The sequence below is a fragment of the Rattus norvegicus genome, chromosome 5, assembly GCF_036323735.1.
Source record: "Rattus norvegicus strain BN/NHsdMcwi chromosome 5, GRCr8, whole genome shotgun sequence".
NCBI lineage: Eukaryota > Metazoa > Chordata > Mammalia > Rodentia > Muridae > Rattus > Rattus norvegicus.
The window spans coordinates 138,979,939-138,998,925 of NC_086023.1; the positions used below are offsets into that span (position 1 = coordinate 138,979,939).

General features: G+C 49.9%; 1 protein-coding gene across 4 annotated transcripts in view; it reads left to right on the forward strand.

Moving 5' to 3' along the window:
• The window catches only part of Hivep3 (HIVEP zinc finger 3), a 402,467-nt gene that overhangs the window by 369,347 nt on the left and 14,133 nt on the right, over positions 1-18,987 (forward strand). For all 4 annotated transcript variants that reach the window (XM_017593396.3, XM_017593397.3, XM_006238779.5 and 1 more), the window contains 2 exons: positions 3,086-3,219; positions 18,193-18,368. In XM_017593396.3, the coding sequence (XP_017448885.1) occupies positions 3,086-3,219; positions 18,193-18,368 (310 nt within the window). The remainder of the gene's footprint in view (positions 1-3,085; positions 3,220-18,192; positions 18,369-18,987) is intronic.

Consider the following 18,987-nt stretch of genomic DNA (forward strand, 5'->3'; position numbering starts at 1 on the left):
GCCTCACAATAGACCCTTCTTCCTCCAGTGAGGGTGCCCCTCCTAATGGTTGAACAACCTTCCCAAACAGCACCAGTTTATATAGAGACTTTTTACATTCAAACTATGCCTGGAATTTATGGAGTGACCAGCGGTCTTGTTTGGTGCCAAGCCCTGTGTTGGACCCTGGAACCCAGTTACTACTCACCTCCACCTGTAAGACAGCATCACCTCCTCCAATATGCAGATGAGGGAACCTGGGCTCAGAGGTGGAAAGAGGTCAAGGACATGGAGCAAACATTTGGGAATTCCAGAATTTGAACTAAGCAGACCTAACTGGATATAAAGAGTTTTTCTCCCCCACTGCCTCTCTCTCGTTACCAACGAATGAATTTTTTTAAAAAGATAATTGCAAATTTAATTATGTCCAAATGTAACTGTTCCAACCAGATGCTTTGACCAAATCCCACACAGATACTGGAACCCAGACTCCATTTGTAGACCTGAGAGCAGACCTGTGTCTGCAGCTTCACAGACGCTCATGCCATCTGCTTTCATCATGAGGGTGAAAGTCATAAAAGAAGCACCCTGAGCTCAGCTGGATATTCTCCACAAACTGCTTTCCAAATGTATTCTCTGATGTTTTTGTCAGTCCACAGACATCTCTGAACAGGATTTCCACTTCTGATGTAACTACCATAAACTGTGGCTATTGCCAGGATGCTGATATAATTATATTCACAACTTTTGGGGCACCTGCTGTGTGCCAGATACTGTGCTAAACTTTACTTTTGTTTTCATAAGACCTTGGGGAACTAGGGTACAATAGGTAAATAGACCAAAGTTCAAAGAGGCCAAGTAACTTACACAGGGCCACACAGTAAATGGCAAAGATCAGATTCAGAACTAGAGCTCACTCCAAAACCCTTTGAAACAGGCCTGAACTGTTCCTGCTCCCCGATGAGGGGTGTCAGAGGTATATAAGGCAAAAGGAGTGTTGATTTCTTGTCTATAGATTTAACAGTCATTTTTTTCATTCTGCTGCTTTCCTAAAATGAGTTAAAACCTACAGACATTTCCTTGGAATTTAAATTTTCCTGCTCAAGGTGCACAAATATGGCACATTATATAACTGCATGGTCTGTAAGCTGTGGCTTTTCTACAACACCCATTCCCTTGCTTGCATGTCTCCGCTAATGGGAGGCTCACCCCCTGCCAACCCCAGCACCACCCAGCCTGTACTTGACTACAGTTTAAGATCTTCTGCACACTCCGATGACAGTTGTCACCTAGTTCCCCTAGCCATTATGAAAATGCCACTTATCTAAGTACTAGGAAGCCTGGCTTCACTGTATCTTGCAGGTATACTCTACGTCACATTGAATATGGTCATATGCATTTAGATCCTGGAGGGACCCACACTTACACCATCATCCATCTTGCCATCATTTCTTTTCTTATGCTTTTTCTTCCCCTTTTCCCCCTCCATGGGCCTCACTCTTTGGGCTCCCACTGCAGGACTGAACTGCCTAGGCTTGAGGCCCATTCCACTTATCCAGCTGTGTGACCATGGGCCATTCCTCCCTGCGCCTTGGTTTCTTCATCTGAAAATGAGGGGTGTTGCTTAGCTCAAGGCTGTGAGTGTGGGTAACAATGTTAACCAGTGAAGCCATGACTATGTCCTAGCTAATATGACCCATATTACTATTCAGTGCTAACATGGGTCCTAGACCCCCACCCCACTCGGTTTAGGCACTGTTTCCTGGAACTGCACTGCCACCCAATCCTACCTCCTCTGGCCTCCCCAGAGTGGCATCAATGGCATCAGGATACTGTGCACCTGCCTGTGACAGACCTTCGGCCACTCTGTGGATTGCAGGCCAGGGTGGGAATGTGAAGTATGCCCTAGAAATCTAACTGCTTGGCTTCCACCAGCACAGCTGTCTAGACCTGGGCTGGGTTTCCATTTTCCCCTTCCATTAGTAGAGATTCTATGGGGGTCACTGAGTCATGGAAGTTAGTTTCTGAATAGATCTTTAAGATGGTCTAAGCCAGGTCTGGAGAGATGGCTAGTTAAGAGTGCTTAACTCCTTAGTTAAGAGTACTTACTCTTCTTACAGAGGTCAAGAGTTTAGATTCCCAGCACCCACATGAAGTGACTCACAATTGCCTGTGACTCCAGCTCCAGGGAATCTGATGCCTTGTTCTTTTCTGTGCACATATATGCATACATAAATTAACGTACACACACACACACACACACACACACACACACACACACACACACAAATTAAAGCCTTTTTAAAACGGCCGAAAGCCTTTTTAGTTTCACACCCCACAGAGTGTAGTAGTCTATCTAAGGGTATCCCAGCCTCCAGTGGGTTCTATTTGGCATTGGAACTCGCTTCTCCTGGATCCCAAGGTGCCCCTTATCTCAGCACCCTATGTAAAGATAGCCACGCCCCTGGCTCAGACTTAGAGAATGTACTCTCAGGACCCTGAAAAAATGCTGGAAGTTCACAATCAGTGTCAGCCTTCCCCACAGAGCCAGGTCTCACTGCGGCTCATTGCTCTGCAAAGAGTGGATACCCCGGTCCCCACTCTGAGGCTGATCCTGCATCCTGAGAGCCTATAGTTTCTGGCCTTTGGTGTTGGCTCACAAGGGCTAGTGCGGGAAGCAGGAGACCTCTGCATTGCTGGGGCCACACCCTTAACCTAGTAGGCTGCTTTTGCTTTCTGATCCGACCAAGAGAACATCACAGTTAACTCGTGTGGCAGAACCAAGACTTCACCTATTTCTTCAGCATTATCTGTCTTCTTGATCTCTCTGTTTTAAGTACTGGAGTGACCAAGGTGAATGAGACATGTCCCCAAAGGCCCCAAGGCTAACATAGAGCACAGAGACCTACCTGTATACCTCAGGGGAAAATGATCTTGAGAGGGGGTCAAAACACAGCTTGGAGGAGACTGTCTCTTGTGACCAGTCCTTGATTCTGTGGAGGGCGATTGAGTGAAAACCAGAAGGCCATGTGGGCACATGTGTCTTTGCCCTTGACCCAGTCCACAAGGTTAACCAATCTTGGTTCTGTCCTCCTGATGAGTTCAGGTGCACCTCCCGTCGATGGTTTCCCTGGAGAGCCAGAAAGACCCAGCTAGAGTGGAGAAGGAAGAAAAGGCAGAGGAAGGTACTCCAACTTCCAAGAGAGGCGAGCCGACGAGGGTCAAGATCTTCGAAGGAGGGTAAGATTCATGCTTTGTTTGCAGGAGACCTCCTACCACCTGTGCGCAGAGGTGGTCAGTGACTCCTGGCTGTGGGATGCCCAAAGGTACCTATAGTCCTCACAGGGCCTCTCTAACTGTGGGACTCCAAGGCCATCTGCTTTGCAAATGCCACCAGGAATCCTTGGTGAAGATCTGAAAGAGCCAAGGTCTTCTTCCAGCCCTGAGTCCACAGATCTTGTCAGGTTCTCAGACCAGCACTGAAGTGATATAAAGTCACAGCCCTCCATCAGTCTAGACTATTGTTTCCTTTTGAGTGTCTTGCCTCTGTCCTGCCAGGGCCACCCAGGTCACCCATTTCCCATGGTGATGAAGAGTCATTGAATACCCTTTACACTGTCGCCACCCTGCCCACTGGCAGGTCCAGGACACATTATTTTTGCCACTCTGGGACACACCCTGTGCACCTCAGGCTCTAAAAGGGCAACTGGCTTCAGATGTACTTTGTGGAAGTTCTTTGTGCATTTTGTGTTCTGTGTAGCCACGTGTTTGTGAGCAGGAACCATGGTGTCTGTCTTGGGGTCCTGTGTCTGCGTCCCTGTTGCGATCAGGGTGGTACCAGTTCTCTATAGTTCTGATGAGAGCAATCACCATGATGAGTCTCTGAGAACATGGGCCATCACTGGAGACTCTCACTCTTTATTATCTGCAAGTGGCTACCTCATGGAGACACAGTGACAGCTGTGGGAGTCTCTGGAAAGTTGGCATTTTGTAGTGGCTAGAAGGGTTCTTGGGGACAGGAAGTAGTTTTTACAGGTACTGGGTCAGGAGATGGTGAACATCCCTGAAGCATATCCACAATACAATGGGGTGGGGGGAAGGGCCTCTTTGACAAAAACAGGACCCTAGGTACTGCTTCAGAGCCAAAACCTGGCCCTCTTTCTTCTTGGGCCAGCATCTTCCTGTGCCTGACATTTGGTTAGAGCGCCCTCGTGTGGCTATGTACTCTCATGCCGCCTAGTCCAAAGCTCCAGGCTTGGTAGTTATGCCCTGCCATCCTCCTCCTCTGTGAAGGGGACAAGAACAGTTTTGTGCCAGTGACAAAAGCCCCATGAGGCCAAGGAAGGCTATGGTTCCCACAAATTCATCACATGGACACCAACAGGCCCCTTGCCTGTGCCCAGATCTTTGTCTCCATCTGAAGCGCCTCACTCTGCTCTTGGCTATGGGGAATGTCATCCTCACGCTTCCAGCTGGTCACATGACATCAACAATCAGGTTGTCCCAACCTCAGCGCTGCTGCCCCTCACCCCAACTTCCACCCAGGCTCTACCTTTGCTTCTGGTGAACCTCTTCTTTCATGAGGTAGGTGTTACTCACTAGGAATATTTGCTAATGTGGAAAGGGAGAGCATTTTGTGTTGATACATATCTGAGAACACCTCCACAGCATCCCATGAATGGGACCAGGACTCACCAAGCACTTGTCTCTCCTGCCACCATGGGTGCACCTATTCCAAGATCCTAAACACATCCTTAAAGCCAGTCCATCTGACCACACTAACCGTTTCTTCTTAGCCTCAGTGCTTTCTTCTTTTTCTCTCTTTAACACTTGGAATATCTTGTTTCACAGCAATACATACTGGAAAAGGGTCTCTAATGAAGCCTGCTCAGAGTCCAGCAGAAGCCCAGCGAGGAAGGCAGAACAGCTCACTGCATGCTGCAGACAGAATATCTTGTGTATTGTATGGATGCACCACCTGTCAATTAAAAAGCCTATGACTTAGGCAGGAAATAGAAGGTGGGACGTCCGGGAGGCAGAGGGGATTCTGGGATAGAGCCAGGTGCAGGAGGTTGCCCGGGAAGATGTGAGGAGGCAGATGCATGGTACCTGAGAACAGGTAACCAACCATGTGATAGAATGTAGGTTAAAATAAGTGGGTTACCTTAAGTTATGATTCTAGTCAGAGAGGAGCCTAGCTATATGGCCAAGATATTTGTAAATATATTTTGAGACCGAGTCTTATTTCTGGAGCATGGGGCTGGGAGGAAGAACTGGTATATAACTTCTATAGTTTGCCTGTTAACATGCCCTCCTTGGCCCTGGAGTCTTGTCCACTGACTACAGAGTTGGGAATAGGGAAAGACAATCCCACTCATATCTATGCCTTAGAGAACTTAAAACACTCAGTCAACAGCACTGGTGGGACTCTGGTCTGCTTTCCCTGCATCCGCTAGTGGGTGGCTTCTCTATGGTATCTGTGCAGGCACAGACAGGGCCTGGTCACATGATGAGCTAGTAAGCCAAATATAGAAAGATGGCTGCTCTGTGTGTCTCACTTCCTCAAGTCTTTGGATCACCAGCCACATTCCTTGACCCCAAGTCTAGCTGTTGACCAACTAGTCAGTCGTTATGGAGGATAGACTTAAATCTGTTCCTTCTAGGTGCTTTGAGCTAGACACTACAGTGACCCAGTCAGTATCAAATTGCCATCCAGTACTTGAGCTACTTGGGGACCAAATCAAGGTAGCAATGCAAAAGCCCTGTGCTGAGGTAGAGACCATCATGGCTGAGATGCCCACGATGGCCACAGGGAGCTTCCCAGAGCTGCAGGGCCAGGCTGGGTGAGGTGGACAGGGTGGTTTGACAGCTGGTGTATGAGGTACGCTGGTCAGAGCGCTCCAGGTCACTACTGAGACTCTTTGATTCTAGCTGAGATTGTCTCCCTTGCTGATACCATCCAACTCTTGGGCTTCAGACTTCTCATTACTCTTGCTGCAATATCTGGGGTCAGAGCTGGGCCCTCACCCTGAGCTCCAGATCTTTTCTCTGGATGCCTATGGTATCTTTGCCTCGGTCACTTACGGTTCCTCAAACTCAGCACAGCTAAGCAAGGCCCATGCTTCCCATCCTAGTGTCTTGGTTACTTTTCTATTGCTGTGAAGAGACAGTGACTAAGGCAGTTTAATTGGGGATTTGTTTACAGTTTCAGAGGGTGAGCCCATGACTTTTGTGGCAGGGAGTATGGCATCAGGCAGGAAGGCATGCGCTGGAACAGGAGCTGAGAGCCCCCACCTTATCTACAGGCAGTGGAAGGGGGGGACCAGGTCTGCAGTGAGCTCCCCAGTGATATATCTCCTTCCAAAAGGCCACACCTCCTAATTCTTCCTAAACAGTCCACCAGCTAGGAACCAAACACTCAAATATGGGGTCATTCTCATTCAAACCACCACACATGGCGTCTCCTCCAACCTTTGGACTTCAGATGATGAAACCTTCACACTCAAACCTCAACATCACCTCAAATACCTTCTCTCTGGATTCCATGCCTCCCTACATTCTAGTGTCTGTGTGAAGTAGTCAAGGGCTTAACATGGCTTCTCTCTCTTTATCTCTGCATCCTACCCTCCACCCGCCAGTGTCAGGGCCACTGAGGATCTCTCCACATGGATCTCCCTGTATAGCCCACTGAGGTTCTTATCTGCACAGTTTTAACTCAGCCTGGTAGTCAGACCTGCCCAGGTGCCTTCACTTTCTGCTGCCTGTGGACTCCACCCTTCCTCAAATCTACCTGATCTTCAAAAGGGAGCACTAGCCCTGTCTGGTGAACCTCTGAGGTCCCTGCCCTGGCACACCAGTTTCCATAATACCATGCTAAGTCTCATCTAGACTTGGTCCTAGGGCAATGCTTTTGCACACAGTGTTCACCACTCTGGACTACCCTGACTCCTCAGCCTAATGTCCCCTCTCTGTGCTCCCTGCCACTTTCACACCTGAACAAAGCCTGCCTTTTCCAGGCAGCATCTGGAAGTACCTGGGGGCACTGTGCTGAACAACACTCCAAATTTGCCTTAAAGGTGTGGAAGGGCTAGTTCTGTGAAACAGTGTTTGTGCACATACAGTTATATTGTTCCTTGAGTGTAATGGCTACATTGTCCTAACTCAAGAGCCTTTGCTGCAGGGGAAGCTGGGAACTCAGCCTGTGGCTGGCATAGAAGCTCCTGGGATGGATAGGAAGTACCTGGCTGATGGCAGTGACTGTCATGCCCTGTCCAGGTTAGATGTGTGTGCTGGGGTCTGAGGGGGTAATGAAAGAAGCTAGTGAAGTTCAGGGAGCCCAGCCGCACTTAGGGGAGGCAGGAACAGCTAGCCTCAGCTTGGAACTGGAACAAAGTCCCAATCTCACTCTGAGATGAGCTCCCTACTCCCTAAAGTTAGAGGAAGGAGGCTCACAGACTCACTCATTGACCAATAGGCCTGGGTCAGAAGGATCCAGATGCTATGCAGAGGAAAGAACCTTTTGTTCCCAGGAAGAGCCCTGGCCCCATCCCTCTCAGCCTCACTTCAATCAAATTAAGTACCCCAAAGTTTATTCCTACTTCGAATCACTCCTTGGATAGTTAGCTAGGTTTTAATAGTTGTTTAAAAATACATACATACATACATACATACATACACACACACACACACACACACACACACACACACACACACACACACACACACATACATGCATACTCCCAGGGTGGGACTGGAGAGATGGCTCAGCAGTTAAGAGCACTTATTGCTCTTGCAAAGGACCCAGATCAGTTCTCAGCATCCACATGGTAGCTAGCAGTGACCTGTAAGTCCCAGAGGATCCAATGCCCATCTTCTGGTTTCTTTAGACATCAGGTGTACACTTGGTACACATATTTACATGGACTTATATGTACACACAAAATAAAATTAATTAAAGTGGGGCGAAGAGATGGCTCAGCAGTTTAGAGTGCCTCCTGCTCTTCCAGAAGACCTGGGCTCACCACGTGGTGGCTCACAATCTTCTACCCTTAAAACCCCAACTCCAGGATATCTGGTACTCTTCTCTGGGCTCTATGGGCACCAGGCATACAGATGATACACATGTAGGCAAAACACTCATACACATAAAGTAAAAAATCTAAAAATCAAATAAATGTAAGGAAAAAACCTCCCAGAGCTGTCCCTCAGGTTCTCTCCCCTCCCTTCCAGGTGGCCTCTCCTACCTCAGCAGCTGCTTTGTCAAGGTCAAGAGACACTCACTAGGGGCTGGGGATTTAGCTCAGTGGTAGAGTGCTTACCTAGGAAGCGCAAGGCCCTGGGTTCGGTCCCCAGCTCCGAAAAAAAGAACCAAAAAAAAAAAAAAAAGAGAGAGAGAGAGAGAGAGACACTCGCTTGCGGTCTTTTCTGACCTTCAGCAGTGGGCACAGCTGACCCTTGTCTTTTCCTTATTGTGGGCTGGGTACGAGGTAGCTGGCCTCTCACAGAGGGCATGACAGCTTCATCCTATTTTTCTTGATGTCTTCAAATCTGGTCATTCTGTCTCCACTGGGGAATGCAACATGAATTTTAGAGAAGACCAGTGGTTACCAAGGCAATGAAGACCATGGGATGCTGAGAGTGAAAGGAGCCTTTATGTTAGGTCATTGCTACCTTAGCTATTATAAGATAATGTTAAGCTTGCCAGCTGGGAGGGCAGTGGTAAGGACAATGGGGTGGGAGCCCTGGGACTCCTGACAAGAGAACAGGAAGGCTAAAATGAAGTGTGGTCACCTTGAGCATGGCCCCCAGTCACTGCTGGGTACATGGCAGAGCAGAGATAAACACAAGAACCAAGTTGGGAGAGTGGATATCTGACCCTGGGGGCAGTGGGGAGCATGTAAATTTGAGAGAGCAGCCCCTCCTCCACATGAGGATATTTTTAGGGAGGCATGGACAACTGGTACTTGAGCCTGGCGCTCAAAGGACAGGCCTGAGCTGGAAATACACGCGGAACTTGTCAGTGTGCAGCTGCAGTTTGCAGCTCTGACTGGATAGGGTTACCTAGGGAGATGGAGAAGAGAGACGGGACAGGATACTCAGAACAGGGTGGACACATCTGCACTGGAGGGAGAGTCAGGGATGATGATGAGAGGCAGGATACCCAGACCCAGTGAAGTCCTAGAAGCCGAGAGTTGAGGACTCAGCTAAGCAACACCCGGCCTAGAGGCCCAGAGAGGTGGGCGCAGGGAAAGGTCTGCCACGCAGCCCTGCGGGGAGAGCTAGTGGCCATAATGGGAGCTGTTTCCAAGGCAATGGATTCCCTGTAGTCCAGGCTGAAATGAGGAGTGGAGGCAGTGTACATAAGGCCCACACCTAAAAGCCAGTGGGATGGCTTTTTTAAAAAAAATTAGCCATGCCATTTCCTTCCAAAGAACTCTTCGGTGACTGCCATAGCTTCACCTGTGCCCCAGGTCTGTGTGGACACACATTCTAACCTTCCAAGGCTCTGAGGGGCACATGGGAGAGTGCCACTGCTTATGGCTTTGGAAGCAGCCTGAGTCCATGCTGGGGGTGTCTCAGCACTTCCGGGCATGCAGGAGTGTTCCGGAGAAGTGGCACTTCCTTCCCCTTCCTCAGGCCTTCCTGCCTGCCTGCCTTCCACCAGCTTGATTCCCACAGCCTCCTTCTGCCAGCTTAGCCAGAGGCTGCATGGTCTGTGTAGACAAACCTCTCCGAGGGAGGGGACACTCAGCTTGTTCTGTAACTGTGTAAGTCACAGACAACCGGGACAAATCAACCAGGGATGGCTCTAGGACAGATGGAGGGTCAAACATGGGTACCTGAATCTTCTTAGTTGTGACTCACTTACCTTTCCTGCCTTTGAACCTCTTTGGAAATAACAGTAGGAAGTCTCGGGCTGTGGGTCCTGGAGCTGGAGATTCACGCAGTGGTATTGTTTCTGCAAAGGCCACTTCTCCAGATTGTAACTGAGGTGGGATAAGGCTTGGGATTGGAGTGTGGGGACCTGCCAGTGAGTTTGTATTCTGCCTGTTAGCTCTGTGGGCCTCTGCCGTGCTGGGCTCTTTGTGAGCCTGTTTCTCATTGTACAGTGACGATGGCCTGGAGGGTTCCATGAGCTGTGTGTTATGATGGGACAGGTGGGGCCTTTCCAGCCCCTGTTGCCAGTGAGCTCGCTGAGCTTTGAGAACCACAGAACTCAACACTGGAGACAAGGCTCAAAGGAAGCCCGTAAGAAAAGACATTTGAACTCCAGTCACCCTGTGACTGGAGCTAATTCTCTGTGAAGATCCAAGAGCCACACAAGCCCTTCAGTAGGGTGCTCCTTCCTGAGCAAGAGCCTCTGGAGGGTGCCACACCCTGAAACGAGGTACCTTGGAAAAGGCACTCCAAGAATGGGATCTAGCTTGCTTGAAAACACAGAACTGGGGAGACAAATATCAAGTCTCTTGGGGAGTAGGATCACAGATCCCCCCTCAAATCCTCAGAAAACTTACATCTCCCTAGCCTCTGGATCTACCTACTGATATGTCTTCCATGCTATGCCCACCTAGGGCTCATAGGCCAAAAGTCTTGCTGGTTATCCCTACTTACCTGCATAGACTGTCATAACTGTCATTCTTGAGTCTATGCCCAACCGCCCCTCTGCCAGGTCTGGCCCCTTGGCCCTCTCTGCAGTGGTAAATCGTTTTGTGGCCTTGTAGATACCTCAGGGGCCAAGATCAGAGTGCGGTGGCCTTTTACCAGCCCCAGGCTCAGGCCGGACTGATGGCCACTGAAAGCTAGTGTAGGTGTGTAGCGTAGAATCCTCTGCTGGCTGGTGGGCTCTGTACCTGTGTAGAAGTCCCAGTCCAGGAGGTCTGGGACCGGATGGCACATTAAACAACCCCCAGCTGGCAGACCATCAATACCTGCTGTCCTTTCTTCAGAATCCAGATCGGATGTGTCCAGAGCTGAGGCAAACACCGCGCCTTCCTCACAGCTCAGCTGCCATGCCCCAAACCCCATCATTTAAAGCTTCATCAAGGTCTATGTTGGCAACTGAGTATTTTTAACAGACACATGGCCCAGTGGGCAGTGCCACCTGGCACCTGCCCTCCTCCCCCTATAGACATCATTCCTTTTTTGAACTGTCCTGGGGTTAACCAGTTCACTGTGGCTGGATCTCCCCAAGTATGCCGACTGCTGAGCACTGGCTCTGAACTTCACAGACAAAGGCTTCTCTCGGTTCCCAAGACACCCAGTGTGAACATTCCCAGGCACATGTTCTCACTTGGTGTGATTGTACCCATGTTACCAGAGTTGCCAAAGGGTCATACTACAGTAAGGAAGCTGAAAAGCCTTTAGATAACCAAAATCAGAGGAGAAGCGAGAGTTTACAGTTAAACCTGAATGGTGTGCAGAAACTCCAACAACACATGTGGAATAGCCTTTATAGGATAACCTGGAGGCCATGGCGGCCCTCCCTTACTCAAGACAATGACATAGCTCACTGGAGAGAAAAACCGTGAGCTTGAAAGGTTAGATGTGCCTGCAAGAACTCAGCTGCATGGCCCCAGGGAAATTACCTTGAGCTAACTTGGTCTGTCTCCTTGAATGCTATTTGACTTACACGGTTCTGTCTTATTTGTCTTTAGGGCATAATTGCACAGCCTTTAGGATCCTGACTGTGTAGGCAGGTGACCTGGGTTCAAGTTCTGGCTCCATTAACTGATGGTGTGAGCTTGGGAAGGGTACTCGATGCTCTGTAACTGTCTCCTCAGTGTGAGTGGAGTGGGTAGAGCCCTGGGCACATCCAATGTCACGTGATCTGAATGAGGTAACATGTGAGATTTTCAAAATAGCAGTTGGCACCCAGTAAAAGCTATATGAGTTCACTGATATTTTTAGTTGTTGGGTTTTTTTTCCCCCTCTTCTGGATTTGTGGTTTTCTCAGGAAACCTGAAAAATACAGCAATTTCATGCCACCTTTAGCTGGATGGCACCATCCTCTGACCCTTCAGAGGGCATATGCCCTGCCTTCCATTTCTCGTAGTCCTCCATACACACATCCCCTGTAAACACCCCCTCTACTTCTTCAGCACTTGAGCATTGGCACACACAGCCTACCCTCTGTTTGGCCTTAGGACAAATGCAGGCTACGTAAGAAGATACACATCCATGTGACAATACTAGGACGGCTTGGCCAAGCTTATCCACCAGCAGCCCTTAGGTTCACAGTCGCAGATCCACCCATCTGTCTCCCTGGCTTATGCAATGGGAGCATGGGTTTGTGACAGGGAGCTCACTGCCTTACAGTGGCTTCTGATGCCTGCATCTTTGTCATATGCAGAACCTGAGGTCATCTCATCCTCTCTGCCATCTCACCCCACTGCACCCCTCTTCCAGAACCTGCAGGAGGAGGATGGACACCTCCTCTGGAGTCATCTGTACCAAACACCTGTCAACTTAGCAGAAGTTTCAGGTCTTAGAAACTCCTACAGAGAGTCTAGAACTATAAACCAAGGTGTCACACGCACTAACTATCCAGACAAGAGCCTCAGGGTCATCAGCCGAGTGCAGGAGAAGAGCTCACCTCAGCCTAGGACCTAGTGAGCCATATGCCATAGCACCAAAGTCAGGGCTGGCTCCCAGTCAAACGTCTCCATTCACACTACCTAATAGCTTTGAGCATGATGCCAGCCTCATTTTTCTCTTCCTACTTTGACTAGAGGAGTGAAGTCCTCCTGACTAGGGCCTGCCTGTCGGGGAGGCTTTCTTTGCTTTGGAGTCTCCAGGCTCAGAGCTACAGTGGAGCTCAAAAATGCTGCCCAGGGCATGCTTGGCAGCTGTGCATGTCTACACACACACACACACACACACACACACACACACACACACACATGTTCATACAGCACCCACCCATTATTCCCCAAACCTAGACCACAGGACAGGAGCTGCTTCCTGTCCTCATAGGACTTGGGAGCTCCAGAACCAGGGCTGCTCTGCTGAACTCCCACTGCCTGACTCTAAATCTCAGAAAGTCAAAGTGTCTGATCTTAAGATTCCCTGCGGCTAATACGTGGTAAACTCCTAGAGTTGTCTTTTTAATAGAAACTCCAGACTAGCTGACAGTCTGGCTCGTCGACTGCAGTGGACAGGTGGACAGTAGTGTTTTGAGAGGCTACATGGGTCCCCAGGGTCATGAGTCACCTACACCAAGCCTGCCAACAGCAGACTGTCTTGGAGTCACCTTGGAGTGGACAGAGAGGGTCAGCCACTCCTCCCTCTTTGTAAAGGGAAGCCTGTGTGTCAGGCCTCCGAGAGAAAGCATCCAGTAGTGAGGATGTGGCCAGCTCCAAACAAGGCTACCCTTGCTTCTCTGCTTTCCAGCCCTGGCTCTCTGTCGCTGTCAACACTGGATGTTTCATCGCAGGCTACAGTTTCAGGAAAGGCTGGGTGGGCAACAATGTTACTCTTCCCTGTCTGCAGACAGCAGAACCCAGGTAAGGGTTTTACTGCTGAGAACACACACCATGACCAAGGCAACTCTTACAAGGACAACATTTTAATTGACGCTGGCTTACAGGTTCAGAGGTTCAGTTCAGTATCATCAAGATTGGAACATGGCATCACTCAGGCAGGCATGAGAGGAAGAGCTGAGAGTTCAACATCCTGTTCTGAAGGCAAACAGGAGAAGACTGGCTTCTAGGCAGCTAGGATGAGGGTCTTGAAGCCCACACCCACCATGATACACTTCCTCCAACTAGGCCACACCCACTCCAATAAGGCCACACCTCCTAATAGTGCCACTCCCTGGGCCAAGCATATTCAAACCACCACACAAGGTCCCTGGGAAACTACCTTCAGCACCATCTAAGTGTGGGCAGTGGCCTGCACAGCAAGTGAGCGCTCAGAAGATCATCACTGGGCAATCTTATCATGTCAGTTAAGCTCTTTGGGCCTTGGCTCCCTTCTGTACATGGGCAAAAGGACTGGGGAGTAGGGAAGGATGGTGGATAATGTTTAGTCTATAAGGTGCTTTGCATTCCCAAGGAGTGAAGATGGACTCTCCCTAAAAGGGGGTGTGGGGGGCCACTATCAAGTTCTAGTAAAATCCAGAGGTCAGACTCAAGTCCTTCTGGCCTCTACTCTGTCCTTATATCCATCCTCATTAGAAAGCTATGTTATATGCCTATAACAGTTAAGACTGAAAATTTGAGGCTTGCCTGGGCTATATAGTAAGGCTACATAAGGCAGAAAACAGAAAGGGGAATTGTTTGTTGAGAGGAACCAGCCAGAGCAGGTATAGGGGCAAAGGGTATGTAGGGTAGGAGAAACAAAGTCTAATGAAACAGAAGTGTGCCATGCTGAATCTGTTACTTTGTATGCTAACTTAACATTTAATTATAAAATAACCTGGAAGGAGCCTCTCTTCTGGGCTGGAGGGAAGGCTCAGCAGTTAAGAGCACTATCTGCTTTTCCAAAGGTCCTGAGTTCAATTCCCAGCAACCACAAGGTGGCTGTAACACTATCTGTAATGGGATCTGGTGTCCTCTTCTGACCTGCAGGCATACATGTAAGCAAAACACTATACATGATAAATAAATCTTTTTAAAAACTGGAAGGAAGGCAGGAAGGAAAGGGAGGGGAGGGAGGGAGGGAAGGAGGGAGGGAGGAAAGGACTGTTAGCTCACATTTGTACGTGTTGGAGGGGCCTTCAACATTAGATGACACTTGTGTTTAAGGGCTCATGAGGTGGGAAAACCAGGCAGAGTCTGATCCTAGCATACTTGAACAAAAGCCCTGGCTGTTGTTCTGACTGAAACTAGTGAGCATTTACTGAGCTCTTGCTGGGCACCAGGTAGCACACTAGACTCTGGGGATGCTCCAGGGAACATGGCTGACTGGTAGGAGGGGCCTGACTTAAACACAGGGAAGGGCCAGCCCACATTGACAGAAAGGTGCTCCACAAAGCTACAGTCTCAGCCTTCGAAGAGTTGAACCAAGCCATAGGGCTGAACCCTGTGTTCAACCAGAGTGGTCTCTTTAAAACCCCTGAGCCTTCGGTGACCACGCTTCAGGCCCTCCATGACCTTCAGCCCTGCTGCCCTGCCCCTTTCTAAGCCTTCTCTCCTGGGCTTCCACAGCTCAGCCCTGCCCTTGGTCCTTATTGCTGTGGCCTTGCTGCCTATGAGGCAAGTTAAATAGGCATTTTTTCTGCACACCTCTCCCCTGTGCCTCCCAGGTCTCTACTTGCCACAGCATCCCTGAGTAGCCTTCCATTCTCTCACTCAGCCACCCTACTCTTCACAAATCTACAAAATTCTGCACCCATCGGTTCCCGCTAGATGTCGCTGCGTATACTTCTTAACTAGGTCTTACACACAGTTGATAAATGAGGGCCCTCATTGTCTCACTCCCAGCCTGTGAATGGTCTGCTTCTCTCTCGTCCTGATCCCTCCTCTATACAGACAGCTGCCAAGAACTGCAGTTTGCTCCTGTACTACCTCATATTTCCTGCCCTAGGACTTCCCCAGTCTAAACCATTCCCACAGCAAGTGTATAGTTGCCTCTTGTTGAGAGTTTATCTGCAACGCAACTTCAAGAAGGTCTGGGCTCTTTAAACTGCCCAGTGATCGGTCATGCAGCTTGCATGACTTGTGTGGTCTCCTTTCTTCTTGCCAACTTCCCACACTGGTTAACACACTTCTTCCTTTGCCCTTGCTGAGAATCCTCCCTTCTGCCTACCACCTTCCCTTCCATGCCTAGCCACGTACTGGCCGGTAGATGGCGCCCCGCTTCTAAAGTACATTACCAGGTAGCATAGGATGAAACCCTCTATGCAAAAGCCCTGTCCTTGATGGGACAAGGAGGAAGAGTGAGGAGGTCAGAGAGTAGTCGAGATGAGCTGACTTAGAACCACTTCCAGGTTGCCATGAGCATTGTAAGCAGAGGCCAGAATGGCTGTGGGGCTGTGTGGGGAGCAGCAGTATGACACAGCAGAGTCGTTAGGGAGTGGGTCTCATGGACCCACTGAAAAGAACCTCCGTCACCAATTGGAGGTTTATGGTGGGTGACAGAAAACCTACAGCACAATGCCATCCTCACCCCTGGGAAAGAGTGCCTGTCTCAACTCACTTCCCTTGAAGACTGCACTCCAGGGGCACAAGGAACACAAGAGAATGAAAGTGAACTTCTGTCACTTGGAATGCTACCCCCTGTGTTTATACATAGGGCACTCTGGGAGTGCCCCTTTGCTGCCCCCCAAGGCCTACAGTTCTTTCTTTGTAACACAAAATATAAATTAGATAGATGGATGGATAGATAGATAGATAGATAGATAGATAGATAGATAGATAGATATGGAGTGTAATTGTAGGGTGGGAGTGTGAGAGTGGAGTTGTGTGTGTGTGTGTGTGTGTGTGTGTGTGTGTGTGTGTGTGTATGTACTTGAATGTGTGACTGTAGGTATGAGACTGTGAGTCTGACAGGGTGGGCAGTGTATGACTGTTGGTGAGAGGGTGTGACTGAGGGTAAGGGGTGTATGACTGAGTGGATGTGAGGGTGACTATGGGTGTTTGGGGTGTATGACTGTTGGTGTGAGGGTGTGAATTGTGCCTGATGGTGGGATGTGTGTGACTGGCTGTAATGGCGTGAAGGTGACTATGGGTGTTTGGAGTGTGGGGTTGCAGTTGTCAGGGTGACTATGGGTGTTTGGGGTGTATGATTGTGGGCATGAGGGATATGTGAGTGCTCTCATGAGGTGTGAATGTATAGGCATGGGTGTGTGAGGAGTGTGTACTTGTGGGTATGTAGGCATGAGGTGTGAGATTAACCTCCCACTGCTACATGCAGCTCCCTATCTGAGAGTCCCTCTTCTGAGCCCATTCTGGTCACGTCTCTCAGCCTGAGCAGTCTCAAGTCCTAGGTGCTGTCATCTCTCTGCCATCCACCCACCTGCCCCCACCAGTGAGAGCTGGTGACGAGCAGTTCTTGCTGAGGGCATGGGGGAGACATATCCCCTTCTGTCTTGTCGTGGTCCATGACTTCTGAGGTAGAAGGCTACCTCCTGGGTCTTCTAGAACGGTTTCTCCTGCTGTTCCTCATGCCTCCCATGTGGGATAAGGCAGAGAGCTCAGTGACTCTGGTTCCGTCTATACCCAGCAGAACAATGATGGCCCCTGTTCCTCCCTCAGACACCTGTGGCTTCCTGATCAGTCACCTTCTCCTTTGTTGACTCTTGGGGGAGATGACTACATCAAGACTTTCTGGACTCACCAGCCATTAAATAATGGCACAGAGACTTAGTTATTTTTTTGTCATAGCTTAGGCCTTTAGCTTGGGGTACCTCACAGCTAGTTCATCTAATTTAATCCTATGATTCTAGCCCACCCCACCCTACTTCTTTACCTCTCCCTCAGCCCCTGTGCACTACCGGTCACCTCCGTGTCCCACTGGCAAATCCCCCAGTACTGATTTCATCTCAGAGACCCTTTCTCAGCTGAAAGTTCTGCCCTTCCCTTTCTTGCCCAGCTACTGGTAGATCTTTATGAAGCCAATCAGCAGGCGAGGGAGGAAGAGTCTTTGCAAAATTCTGAGGCAGGTGATGATTCATAGGAACAACAACACCCAAATCCAGCCAGTACTCACCTCAGGGGGCACAGAGACAACCTTCGCACAGTGCACCCCAAGACGACAGCTTGGCGTGGTAAGGTGCAGGTTCTGGGCCAGCCCTTTCTGACTAGGTGCTCTTCAGTGAACCTGTTTAGCTCTTCCTTGTGAGGCAACGGTGACTTACTTCAGATGAACGGCTTGATGGATGGCAGTAGCTATTACTTTATGAATCTCTCTTGGTGGCTCTGGTGGCCTCCAGTGGCTGTTCTCTGTGGCAGAGCCATGACAGCAGCAGGCTGTGCAAAGCCAGCCAGCAGCCAGAAGGGAATTTGCTGTTTTAGTGTCCTTTCCTTTCCTGTCATGAATAGTCGGCTCTGGCTGTGGGGAAAGGGAAGATCCATCCCGTCTGTCTGACACTGGGCTGCAGGAGTCTGTGGTGGCTCGTCAGGGCGACTGAGTCCCTTTCAGCTCTGTAGTCCTCGGTAGCACACCGTCCTCCGCAGTGTCCACACCTGGCTGGATACAGCTAGTCTTCCGAGGTAGGACTCTGCCTGCCTCCTCCCCCTTTTTTTTCCTTTACATGACACCTGTTGCTCACAGGTACAAATCAAACGAGGAGTATATATATGTGCGAGGCCGCGGCCGAGGGAAGTATGTCTGTGAGGAGTGTGGAATTCGCTGCAAGAAACCCAGCATGCTGAAGAAACACATCCGCACCCACACTGACGTCCGACCCTATGTGTGCAGGCACTGTCACTTTGCTTTTAAAACCAAAGGTAAGAGGCAGTCAGCTGGGCACCACCCCACCCACGGCAGGGATCCCCCCCGGGGGAGCCCCAGCACAGAGTCCTCCCTGTGCCCGAGGGCCGAGTACCCCCACATCCTGGACTCCCACGCCACTTGGTCCCGATGGCAGAGCACAACTGGTCAGTGATGCTCACAGCTGCCACGGTCACACAAGCTCCCACCCACATTCCACAGCCTCTACGCCCACACTTGTGGTTCTCTGTAGACATCATCACCCTTTCCTCTGCATGCCTTCCATGGATCTGATGACCTCTGCCATGCACACTCGTCACACTCACTCTTGCACTAGAGGATCCATTCCACTTGGAGCCACACGACCCTCTCGCATGTTCACTTTTCTCTATTCCTCCTCACCACACCCAGCATTCTCCGATCCACCCCTCTTCTCTGCAGCATTCAGCATAGGGTCCTGCTACCCCCACCCCCACCCTGATCCTGAGAGCCTGTCACTTCAGCTTCCAGCCATCCTCCACATCAGAGTCAGGGCAGGGTCTGGCAGTCATTTATGAGAGGTAGGACTGGCTGTTGAGAGCGTGCATCTCAGAGAGCAGTGACGGGCAATGGTGGCCTGGGCCCACTATAGTCTCG